Source organism: Vanellus vanellus (assembly GCF_965231255.1).
Source record: "Vanellus vanellus genome assembly, chromosome: 2".
In the NCBI taxonomy this organism is placed as follows: domain Eukaryota; kingdom Metazoa; phylum Chordata; class Aves; order Charadriiformes; family Charadriidae; genus Vanellus; species Vanellus vanellus.
The window spans coordinates 170,472,613-170,485,363 of NC_138906.1; the positions used below are offsets into that span (position 1 = coordinate 170,472,613).

Genomic DNA, 12,751 nt, shown 5'->3' on the forward strand with positions numbered 1-12,751 from the left:
TGCCCATGTTATTATAGCTGCGGTACGCACACCCTTGAGCGCAGTGCCGTCTCGCTTTAAAGACTGCACAGCGCAGGAACGCACCGTCTCTCGGCGTTTTCTAGTGGTTACCTGCTGTCACTTCAATTTAGGCTAGAAATAAGGTTTCTATATTAACGTAACACTGGTTTATGTTCCATTTCAGATATTGTTCCTTTCTCTCTTAGACGTTAAGAACTTTTGCAATGCCAGACTTTCTCATCATGGCAGTAACCAGATGTTAAGTCGTCTTTCAACTGTTTTTGATAAGCTTTATTGGCCTGAACCCTCTCAACCCTCTGCGAGTCCGCCTTCCGGCACCTGCGACCTTCTCGCAGGACTTCCTTCCTCCGCATCCCCCCTGCGGCGGGGCCCACCGCCCACCACGCTCCGGTGCCAGCGGGGCCCAGTGTCCACTCCCCCGCCGGCGGCGCTCTCCTCGCCGCCGGGCTGTTGTGGGGACCCGTTTCACAGCCGCACTTCCACCCCGCGCCACGGGGTCCGACCGGGACGGGACGGGACGGGACGGGACGGTCCCACCGGGAGCGACGGGAGAGCGCAGGCCCGGGCCCAGGCCCGCGCCCGCCGCCGCCGCCGCGCCCCGCCCTACCCGGCCACGTGACTCTCCACACTTCTCGCGAGACCTTCCCGCCGCCGCGGCGGCGCTCGCGAGTTTCCCGTTTCGCGCGCGCCGCAGAGCTCTCGCGAGAGTCCCGCGCCGACTGCCGACGGGGTGGACAAGATGGCGGCTACAACGACCATCTCCCTGGTGAGCGGCGCGGCCGCCGCCCTCCCGCGGACGAGCCGAGGCGGCGGGCTCGGCTTGGCTCGGTTCGGCCCGGCCCGCTCTGCGCAGCGTCGTCCGGGCCGGAGGCGGGGGGCGGCGAGCGGCTCGGCTCGGCTCGGCCGTGGGGCGTCGTGCGCGGCGGACCCCCCTGGGCCGGGCCGGGTCGGGCTGGCGGTCGGGGCCTCCGCTCCGCTGGGCGCTGCGGGGGGCCGGGGCGGCTGCCGCGGGGTGACTGTGGGCCTGTGCCCGCCCGTTCCTGGGCCAGCCGGTAAGGGGGGGTGGCGGCTGCCCTCCCCTGGCGGCCGCGGCGGGAAGGGCCCGCCGGTGCGGCGGATGGGGCTTCCCGCCGCGCTGAGCCGCCATCGCCGTGTGCTGTGCCGGTGGCCGGCGAGTGCTCCGAGCCGGCGCCGTGGCCCAGCAAAGGGGGTTCCTGCGCTGGGGTGGGCGCGCCTTACTGTCCTCGGACCTTTGACGGTTTCGAAATTCCCGTGTTTAAAAAGATGCACCTGGGTGCGAGGGCTTTTTGAAAAAGTATTCAGCAGAGACCTCTCTCCCCCAGAGCCCTCGAGCCTGAGGTGAGAAAGTGGGCTGCTGGTCACCTTTCCTGACAAACGGGTTTGGTGCCCGACGAGTGGTGGTTATTTTTATATTTCCTATTGCCTCCTTTATGTATTCATGAAAGGACCTCAGCAGTATTGATTTTTGTAAGACTTCTTTGTGTTTTGGGGAACAGTCTTTAGAGCTTTCTTGAGTGAACTGCAGAAAGCAGAGGAACACTCATTTCAGAGGCTTGTTTGTTTTCTTTGTGAGTTAGCCTTAAACAGAAGAAATTAAAATATTTCGCTGGGCCACTGTTCAGCCTTCCTTGGATGATTCGTCTTTATTTTTGGCTAACTATGGAATTGTGTAAAACAGAAATATGGAACCTGTTAGGTGTCAAGTGTCCAGGGAAGGTAGCCTGTAATATAACTGTGGATGCTGGGGAACTGCAAAGGGGGTGGGCAGACTTATGTGCTCCCTCCAGATATCATCAGGTGCTCATGGAGTACTGGGTTGGATAGACCATTGGTGTGACACAGCAGGATATTCCTTAATGGTTTTGTGTTTTCCGCCTTTTTCCCCCTACGCTTTCCTCCATTGTTTCCATAGAAAATACTGGCTTTCTCTCATGACTAGGTCTAATTCTAAACCTGCTCTGTTTTTCTTTAAGAGTCTGCCTGTGAATGGTGAAGGAGTTGTCTTTCACAGTATTCCTTTTTTGGATTCACAAATATTGGTGCTCGTAATTGGGAACAAGTATGAATAACTCACTTTGTTTCCCATCTCATCTTTGCTTAATTGGGACTTTGTTAGGTTAGGAGGTTTGCCAGGTTAACACTGGGAGTGAATGTTGAAGTCTTGGGCATGTGAGGTTAAATATAATTCCAAAGATGGTTGACCCCAAAGGAATGTTGCATTGGTTAGGATGTGTGACGACATCAGATTTGTTTTTCCTCAAAGCTGAGATAGTGACCATCCTTTATTCCACAGCACACTGCTTCAGCCATTTCATTTGGTGTCCTTGTATAGTTTGGTATATGCATATTTTAAAATGATAATACATCCATTTCAAAACCAATATAATTAGCTAACTCTGTAACACCCAGACACATCACAGGGTTGCTGCATGGAAGTGAATTGATGCAGTGGCTAATCAAACAGAAGCCTGTCAGAGCTGCAGGGGTGTTTACAGTAAGTTATCAGGGCCTTACCACATAAACAGAAAAATAAAGACCTTGCTTCAGAGTTTCTATTTATCTATGTATATTAGCTATTATAAACAAATTTAATCAACACTGTAAAAGAAACTGTGTTACTTCTCTACACATCTGCCATTGGGATTGAGTATTAAGAGCTGAGTACAGTAGGTGTAAGGAGTTTAATTATTTTTGTTTGATTGACTTCAAACACCAGGCATTACAGCTTAAACCTCTTAGCTTACACTGTCAGGTTAAAATGGACATTTGCATTCAGAGAGTTATGCTCCTGTTACAGATGAAGCATTGCATAGAGTCTGAGCAAGTCTTGATGAGCCTGTGATTATTCTTGGGGTAGGAGCAAGAGTCATAGAGGGCTCAGGAACTTAACATTTAGTTTCAGACCTGGTGCTGCTGTAGTGGGTGGCTGTATCGGCAGGAGCAAGGAGGTAGCGATAGTTTGTAGAAGAGCACAAGAATTTGGCAGCGGCAGTGCTATGACTGAAGCAAGTGCATAAGTACTGTGATGGATACGGGAGGTGAGGAACAAGATGCATATTTTGAATATGCTGATGTTATTCAGCAGTGTTTGGATACAGCAGAATTCAGAACAACCAGTGTAGATTATGCCTCAGTTGGTACGTCTGTCACTGCCGGCATGTTTTGACAAGAGGCTGTAGATATCGGGAGCAAAGAAAATTAAAAGGATTAGTTAGACGAAATATCATGTTAGAATACAAGCCTTGAGATGGAAGAAAGTGGCTTTTTTTTATTTTTCTTGCTCCCAGACCAGGTGGTATCTCCATGTTTAAACGACACAGTGTAAGAGACAGCCTTCCAGGAACCAGAAATCCAGCTTGACTGAGTATTGCATGCTTTTATTCAGCATGGGCTTATGTGTTATGACTGGATGGTGTTTATTTTAAACTTCAGGGATGTTAAACATCTTAAATACAGCATTCATTCTTGCCAGCTTCGCACAATGAGTTAAAATGCTTTTTTTTTCAAATAAGTTCGTTCATAAACGGGGTGTTCTTTATGTGAGTTTGGTTCTCATCTTGCTGGAAATAAGATTAAGCTGATCATCCAATATTATGTGTTAATTCATCAGCATTTTTGCCACTGTGTGTTTTATCTTGTTGTGCTTGAAAAACTGACACATGGTCTTAATGTTAATGGTCCTTAAATTGAAGACCCAGTTCAAATGTCCCTGCAAGCACCTTTTGCATGATCCCTGGCTTCTTTCTTTACAAGTTCAACGTGAGTGCCTCTATATGTTTTAAATCTGCTTTCCATGCTGGAGAGAAAACTGGCTGCTGTAGGGCGTGACCAGAAAATTGGCCTAAAGAAAGTCCAGTGCTTCTGCAGTTGTATCAGAAGAGCTGCGATGTTTACTTTGTTCTGGGACAATTTAAATTGTGAAGGCTAGCTAGAAAAGCTTGAGAATTAAGGACAAAGTAACCTCAATTAAGAGGAACCCAGTTCTGGAATTTGGTAGACGTAGATTTTGCTTTCAGGTAACTTTCTGAAAGTAGGTTTGCGGTACAGACTCTGCTATTGTACTGTTAAATGGGAAAAATAATTAAAATAGGAAGCAGAGGGCTTTTGTTTGTCAAAAGGAATGCATCTTGTAAGGAGACTGAGTTGGATCTTACGAATTATAACTCAAAAGTTCAAAAATATTTGGTGCTTTTCCAGTGTAGCGTATGCTTATCAGGTGTCATAAATCCACCTTGTGTTGAGCCCATCAGTAATTATTTATTGAATGAAAGCCATGCAGTTTGATTAGTATAAGTCATCACTCCTTTAGCCTGTTCTTTTTCTAGTCCTGCTACTGAGAAAAAAGCGTTCCTATTTCTCCTTTGAGTTTTAGGTAGAATTAGACTTCATACTACAGTAGTTTTGCATCTATTTACTTGGTCATATTTACTTTGCATCATTTTACTTGGTGCCAAATGCTGTTGATTACAACAACAGGTGCCAAGTACAATATGGATTGCAATAACTTGGTGCCAAATGCTGTTGATTTCAATACTACTACTGTGTTTTGTTACCCAGAATATCACTGTTGTGGCATGCTGCATTGCTGTCCTGGATTAGCTCTACTGGCTGTATCTGTTCTTTCCTCTGCATATTTTTTTCTCAACACTTGCTTTTGAATCCGTTATCGCCACGCTGTTACCACAGGCCGTGCCCCTTGGCTTGCGATACAGGCAGATTTCCCCTATGGCAACCTCTCTTCCTCTGTATGTCAGAACTGGAACAATTTTTTTCCTTTCCTCATGCGGTCTGCATGTGTGCCCAGACATGCGCAAATTCAGTAATTCCAAGGGGTCTTTGTCTTTGTTTAGTTTCGTTTCATGGGGTATTTTTTTTGTTTTTAATTGACAGCCGCTCACTCAGGACTGCCCAGTTGTCAGCGGGAGTATGTGGGTTGATTCACAGAGCAGAGGAAGTACCCTCCCGTGTCCCTCGTAGTTAAGGAAAGGACTGCCATATGCTACTCCTGCTGCAACATCCATCTTCCCAACAAATAAGTATTTTGTCAGATTCTCATCAGTAACTCTGGGAATCAGTCACAAGGGTATTGTACTTCTAGAACAAACTAGCAGACGTTGTTTAGTTGCTGAGGGAAGCTTTAAGAAAATGTAGAGCATGTCTGGGAAAAGTTTTGCCTGGGGGAGAGTTAAGCTTCAGCTCTTTTCCCTTCCCCTAACATCACTGAAATTACTTCACCTTTGCATTGTTAGATTGCTCTTGCTGCTGCCTTTGGTGTAAGGAACGTGTAGTCTGCTGGCAGTGCAAGTAGTTTATGGAAACATCTGCAGGTTTTGTTTTCTGCAGTGAGCCCACTGTCTTGGGAGAGATCAGAGTCGCTGCAGGGAAATCCTGCACAGATATTTCCAGTACTTAACATTTTGCAGATTAACAAATTCGCAGCTTCAGAATTGCATGTTAATTTGGAGGTTTTTTGAAGAACAACAGCAATGCACACATGCATTGTTCAGCATGAAGGCAATAAGCAGCTACAACAAGGATGTTAGTAGTAATAGGTCCTCCTCAAATATTTTTAACTGCAAAAGATAAACTAACCATTCTTATTTTTGACTGTAAAGTCATGTGTTACAGGAAATAGTTGTGTATCTGCATTTGAGATCTAAAATTCAGCTATTGTATTTATGGGATAAATTTGCTTAGCCTGGAATAAGTAATTATGTTCCCCATGAAGCTTATGAGGACAATTTACTTCAAGATTGCATGTGTTTCTTCTTTTATTTTGACCTGAAGTAGTTCTTAAAAAAATCTCTTTTGCTCTTTTGAAGTAGTTCATAGTTTCTGTCCTACTGCCACAAGCAAGATATGTTTGTAATGTGCAGTGGACTATTTGTATATGCTGCTTGTGGTGACAGAGTGGGCAATATTAGAAAATTCTTACAAAAAGTATAGTTAATTATTAATGTAATTCCAATGAAATTTCTTAATAACTTGATCGGTACCTTTTCATGTTAGAAATGGAATTGCCTGTTCTAACAGATTAAATCATTAACGTCTTGCTAAAGAAACTTGTATTTTTAGACCAGTGAAGTAGTCTGAGACATTTGGTGCTACTGCTTTTGATATCGGTAGTGTGAAAGTGTTGTATGTCACAGCTTTAGGCACTGGTCCTTGATGTACTCCCATTGTAAATGCTCCTTTAGTGCCTGGTAGCTTCCTCGCCCTCAGGGATGGTGCTTCAGACTGATATGCAGTGCTTCTTGGTTTGGTATTTACCCGATTTCCTGGTCTTGACAACTTTTTTGCATCACTTCTGTGTTTTTCTATATTCTTTCCAGATTCTTGACATTCTTTAAAATATATATATAAATACCAAAAATAGATACAGTGTCTCTTATGTGTCTCACCAGTTCAATTTATAAAGATAAAAACACTACAGTGTTACTACTGTCCATTCAGTAATATAATTAGCTCTTTTTGCCATCCCCTAATATACTCATGTGTGATAGCTTACCTGTCTGTCTTTTTGCATTCTTAAAATCACGGCTGAGTTAGATAATTTGTCCTTTCCTGCAGGAGGGACGCTTGCTCTCTGTTGGTGACCTCAGTGACAGCAAGTCTTATCAACCAAAACTAAGTTCACTCAGCTCTTTTGTGTGGTTCTGGAGTGCCGCAGGATTATGTTTTAACTGATTTGGGGAAAGCAATCTGTCTACTGAATGTGTTTGTGTGCTAATGAGAAATGCAGGTGAGAAGAAGTGCTGAGCGGGGGGGATCCCCGCCACCTCTGCCTGTGGGCTCCGCTCCCGTTGCTTCAGCCCCAGGTGCTGCTGGTGGTGCGCTCCGGCACCAAGGACGATGACTTGCCTTCAGCGTACTGGGACCATTCCTTCCTCCTCCAGAGCTGCTCTGTGGCCTGGACCGTTGCAGGGGTTTCGTCCATCCCAGGTGCAGGATGTAGCATTTGTCCTCCTTGGATTTCATTAGCTTTTTATCGGCAGTAGACTTTTTATACCTATGACATAAGCTGTGTTGGGAATCTCGAGAGTTTCACATTGCCAGAAGTCATTATGGAGCCTTAAAGTGTCAAATAAGAGCAAGAGAGCTATCTTCTGTGAAGAGCAAGTGGCGGAGAGAGCTTGTGATTTAGAGGAACCCAGCACAGACATTGAAATCGTGTGCAAGCTCTCTCACTGCAGTTGCTGGGTTGTCTGTAGCTGTGTTAAATGGAGAAGGGTGAGCTGGAGGATTCGTCAGTAAGAAGGTGAGATGATGGTCAGGAAAAGTGGTGATCCCTTTCCAGGCAGAAGAATGTGTTCCTTGTGTCTTTACTGTTTGTGATCAAGAGAAAGAGGATCGTGTGTGTATCGAGTTATTTTAGTGCTGTATTGTAGCTTGTCAGGAACAGTAGTTTTCTTCCTTTGAGATTTGAACATTGAGATGCAGGTGATTTCTGGGTTCCGTGACAGATAAATGGTAATGCAGAGCATACTGCCTATAAAGGTAACATCTAGAAAATTTTTAATTTCTCAGTGCTGATCCAGTGTGGAGGAGTTCGATTAAATGCAGTGAAAAAGCATAGCAAGGAATTGTTTCAAGAGTGCATAGATCACTTGGGTGCATGTATTTAAGACTTTTCATGTTTTCATATATTGGATTTGTGTAGGATTTGGCACTCTGGAAGAGCTGTGTTGTGCTACTGGACAGCATTAGTGAAATTTGTCATAGAATCTCCCTGTTCATTTAAATAGAAGAGATGTTACTGGCCAAATACAGTGTCATGTAAACAGTTTGGTCTTGCGGGTGCTAGGGAAATGACACGTCTTGAAAAGTGTTTATCCCTGCCTATTCTTTATAGAACACATCTGGTAGGATGGTTGAAAAAAAATAGCCATGCCCCATGCTTCAGATTTGGGCAGTATATTAGTTGCACATGCTTACAGTAACAGTGGAAATAACTCACTAACTCTGTTGTTCCTCCCAATTTGAAAAAAAGGTATTCTGTGGGGAGTGGAAAGGAGTAGTTGCTAAAGAAATTCAGGAGTAGCAAAAAGTCATCGCGCGCAGAAAGACTTGCAAAGTTACCAAGCTTACACCTGAATCCACGCAGATTTAGATAGTAAATAGTGGCAAAATACTCAAATGTGTTTACTTGAAGAAGTACCTTTTCTGAAAAATAATCTATTGAGCAAGTAAAAGCATTGCCTTTGACCAGGCACTCGGGTGATGCTTCTTCCATCTTCACTACTGGCGTGGGATGTTGTAGCATGCAAATATTCAGACACATGCAGGTTCCCAAGCACTGATGCAGGTGGTAGAGCAACGGTTAAACTGAGAATGCTGGCCAGATGCTTCATCAGTCCTTTTTCCACCTCTCTGTCTTATTTAATCTTCATGTTGTTTGCTTGTTATGGTTCTTAAAATAAACAAGATTCTGTGTTTTTCTTTCTCTTCTGTGTGTTTATACTTCAGAGAAATTCTCAGCCATGTAATAAATTTCCAACGAATGTGCCTGAACTCTTGGAGTTCAAACCACCCTAAAGGGCCAAGCAACGCTCAGAAGCAATGTTCGTAGCACCAGGTATACAGTTTCTATTTATTTCTCTTTTAAAAGAAGCTCCTGTTCTCCTGCTTCTGTTGTCATCTTCTCTCCCATTTTTCTTGTTCCCTCCTAACCGTTACGGTGCATTTAAATAAGGCAGTGTTCGAGGTGGCCAGCTTTGGTGTAAAGCAGCAGCTGCTTTTCAACAGATGCTGTTACATTACTGCCTCACAGGCCCAGATTAATTGTGCTGAGCTGCTTCTCGGCAGTGGCATTACCCTAAGGTGCCAGGAAAGAGAAGCAGGGGTCTCGGTTCTGTGAACGGTGATAGAGATTGGGATTATTTTACACAATGTGCTGCTTTTCAAACAGACTGGAGTAACAGAGGGTGGTAGTCTTCCTTAAAGAAACTCTCTGTGAAAAGGGTATGTGATGATGAATTTGTGTTCCAGCTGTACCACTGATCAGCAGAGGCATAGATCTTTGGTTTCTCTCCAGAGGGCTGTGTGGTGGCAAAGAGCTTGGAACCGGGTTCGCTCCTACCCGAGTCTGGCTTCCTGGGTGCTCCTTGTCACCTCTGGATCACTTCATCATTCTTAGTTTTGATTATGCCCTCCCTGCTGGAGAGTGGATAGTACCAACCAGTTTTCAGAAGCTATGCCATTTAATGAGCTCAAATGTCTAAATTACATTGAACATACATACGGAATAGTATTTATTTTTAAAGAGTCGTAGCATTATAACCAATGGAGTAGCTGTTTTGATTTTGAATGGTTAAATTTGATAGCCCTTTCACTATGTTTTTCTTCTCCCAAGTCTCATAGCTCCTAAATTGCAATAATTCAATTTTTAAAAGCTGAGAGGAAATGGAAAAAGCAATAGAAGAAGGTGTGGGCTTTTTAAATTGCCTGCAGAAAACTAAGGAAGTCTCTGGAGTTGACTGTAGGATAGTGTATACAAAAGATGTAAACAAATGGGAAGGGAAGATAGGAGAGCCAGGTGGGAAAAGTTTTTTCAGCCAGTTAGTTAAGAACAAGAATTATTTTTTTAATTATTACTATTTTTGAATGGTTCACAACCAAAATGAATCTTGGAGCTGATGTAGCCTTCCTGTACCAAACAGATCACTGTTACTATATATCGCTTTGGTGATACTTGTTTTCAGTTAGCATGTGGACTATGCAATAGCATCTTTTCATCAGTAGTGTGCATTTGAGTGTCCCAATTTGCAGCCATTAAATGGTTCCAACTACCTCTGTTCTTATTCGTGTGTCGACTTTCTTTTGTTGCACTTTTATCCCCCTTCGGTCCTTTTGTGTTATTCAGTGTAGCCATGAACTCCGATCTGAAGGGACCAGTGAAGGACCTGAAACTCTAGAACATTGTATTCAGATACTTGTAGGATACGTTTTTATGTAATAAGGGTTTATTTTGCATCTGTTCTGTGTTCATTGATCCTAGAAAATGCTCTCAACCCCTTATGGTGAACTTGAGACTGAATGCACAAAACCAGAAGTCTCAATTGTTGCTATAAAATAGAGTAAGAATGATCTAGGACATATCTCTCTGAACATCAGTGACCTCGTCCTGCGGCGTTCTTTACTTTCAAGGTAGGTGAGCTCCACTCCTCACCCTTAATAGTCTGACTACGGAACAAGGGAAGCGTTGTAGCCTGGGAGGAGGCAGCATGTGGGCTGCAGTCGTCAGTAGACTGAGACAAGTGTGCTAATGTGAGAGAGACTTTGCAGCTGTTAAAGGGAGTACTTTAAAAAATGAATAAATAAATCTTGTTTTCTGCTATTAAGTTTTTATTTCTTTTATTTTTTATTTATTTTTATATAAAAATATATATAAATCAATTTTATTTATTAACTGATAGTTTTTATACTGAAACCAGTCGTGTTCACTGACAGCCTAATATGTGTCTACTACTGAACAGATTACCATACTTGTCCATTCTGGTATTTTAAGTGGTTGACAGTTGAGTTGAGAGAAGAAATTAGTTCCGCTTTTGATGGATGATACAGGCAGAACTTACATGAACAGCAAAGGCAGGTACAGACCCTGCTGCTTCAAGCAGAGAAGACAGTGAGGTTGTGAAATGGATGGTTCCAACAATGGGACCGTTGTGCTGTCGTCACGCTCCCTTCTTCCTCTGTTGCTTTGGTTCGGAAGGAAAATAAAGTTTTCCCTTGGTGCAGTGTGTGAGTCAGACCGGTCCTGCTCTGCATCCGCTCAAGAAGTGGACAAGATTCTGTTGGGAATCTTGTCTGGACAAGACAAGGTGGACAAGATTCTGTTTCAGGCATTGGCACGCGTTACTCGGGCATCGGAACGCATTACCCAGGGCAGTGGTGGAGTCCCCGTCCCTGGAGGTATTTAAGGGTCGTGTAGATAGAGTGCTCAGGGACATGGTTTAGTGGTGGGCTTGGCAGTGGTAGGTTATTGATTGGACTGGATGATCTTACAGGTCTTTTCCAACCTAGGAGATTGTGTGATCTGTTTTCCCAGTGACAGGACGAGGGGCAATGGGCACAAGTTAGAACACAGGAAGTTCCGTTCAAATACACGGAAAAACTTCTTTACGGTGAGGGTGACAGAGCACTGGCACAGGCTGCCCAGGGAGGGGGGGAGTCCCCTTCTCTGGAGATGTTCAAGACCCGCCTGGATGCAGTCCTGAGTGATGTGCTCCGGGCAATCCTGCTTTGGCAGGGGAGTGGGGCTGGATGATCTCTAGAGGTCCCTTCCAACTCTGAAACTCCGTGATTCCGTGGGAAAATGAACACTTTACCTCATGAGAAGTTTCTAGTCAAATAGTCACTGTCATTTAGGTAAAGGAATTGCCAGAGGATCTCAAGATGCAGAATGGGCAACATGATGGCAAATGTTGTGTTTAATATGTCAGAACATATAAAGTAACGTGTGTATGGTGGGGAAAATAAACTGATTGTGTGCACTGTGACAGGTTGTAAAATAGCCTTTTCCTGCATGCACTGATTAAGGTTTATCTGCTTAAACGGAATGTGACCCTGCTTTATACCCAGTGAAAAAAGTAAATTTGCTTAATGAACTGACTAAGCAGCGTTTAGCAGCAACCACCCCTGCCGCCCCCATCAGTCGGGGGTGAGGATTTGTGGCAGCCCTGCCTCGAGGGAAGTCTCAGCTGGGAGGGGGGTCAGCTGGGGGGGTCTGCTGTGCAGCACTCCGTAATGTCACCGTCCTGTGTCCCGCAACAAGGGGCAGTGGGCCGGCAGAGACGGGGATTGCAGCCTTCACGGCGGGTACTTCATGCTCTTGGTATTGCAGGGCTGTCGCGTTGGAGCTTCTCTCCGTACGGCTGGAACTGGCAATTACTGTAGACAAAGCAGACACTGGGGAGGCCCTGAGTTTGGGGGCTCTTGTGTTCTGCCTTCCATTCCCTTTTAGCGGGAGGACTTGAGCATTGTTACCTTGGGCCTGGGCCGAGGTGCCTTCAGAGAAGCTGCTGCTTTCCTCCTCTGCGCTGCTGTTTACTTCTTGAACTTGGCAATTTCTGTTAATTCCAGAGTAATTTTTAAAATCTAAATTATTACCCTAAATTGAGGATACCATGTGAATGTGCTTGAGCTTCAGTTATACTTAGGAGGTATTTGTCATTTGCTGTGGAAAGAATTCATGTGGTTAAAGTGTCTTAACTATTTTGCGCTTTTCCTCCCCGTCACAAACAGAACATTCTACGTATTGATATATAGAAAAAATACAAAAATAACCATAAGTAAAAAACTGGACTGTGGGGGAATTTGTGATTCTGAGGGAAATGGGTGACTGGTCTGTTGTCTACTGCACACTACCGCAGCAGAGGCAGTGCCGGAACGGGGCTGGCGCTCTCTTGAGCGGTCAGATGTGCGGTGTATGGCTCTCCTCAGAGCTGTGTGTACTGAATCGCTCTGCTATCACTAACTGTATCTGGCAGTTCGGTTATATCTTGTTGCAGCAGCTCATCTCTGTATCAGTGTGTGTTCCTCTTTGCCTTGAGTGAAACATGCCATTTGTATGCAGCCGTGATGCAGGATCTTCTGCTTCTGAAAGCCATGTTTTTTTCTCTGAGGCCTCAGATGTAGCCAAAAAATAGCTTTTTGCTGTTCTGCATTTTGGGATGACGTTTGTAAGACCTTGATATACCTGTAAGATTAT

The 12,751-nt window shown here is 44.6% G+C and overlaps 1 protein-coding gene across 2 annotated transcripts in view; it reads left to right on the forward strand.

Moving 5' to 3' along the window:
• Positions 1 to 681: 681 nt before the first annotated feature.
• PUF60 (poly(U) binding splicing factor 60) overlaps positions 682 to 12,751 on the forward strand; it is a 31,360-nt gene continuing 19,290 nt past the window's right edge. For both annotated transcript variants that reach the window (XM_082479066.1, XM_082479067.1), the window contains exon 1: positions 682 to 787. In XM_082479066.1, coding sequence (XP_082335192.1) covers positions 761 to 787 — 27 coding nt within the window. In that variant the 5' untranslated portion in view covers positions 682 to 760. The remainder of the gene's footprint in view (positions 788 to 12,751) is intronic.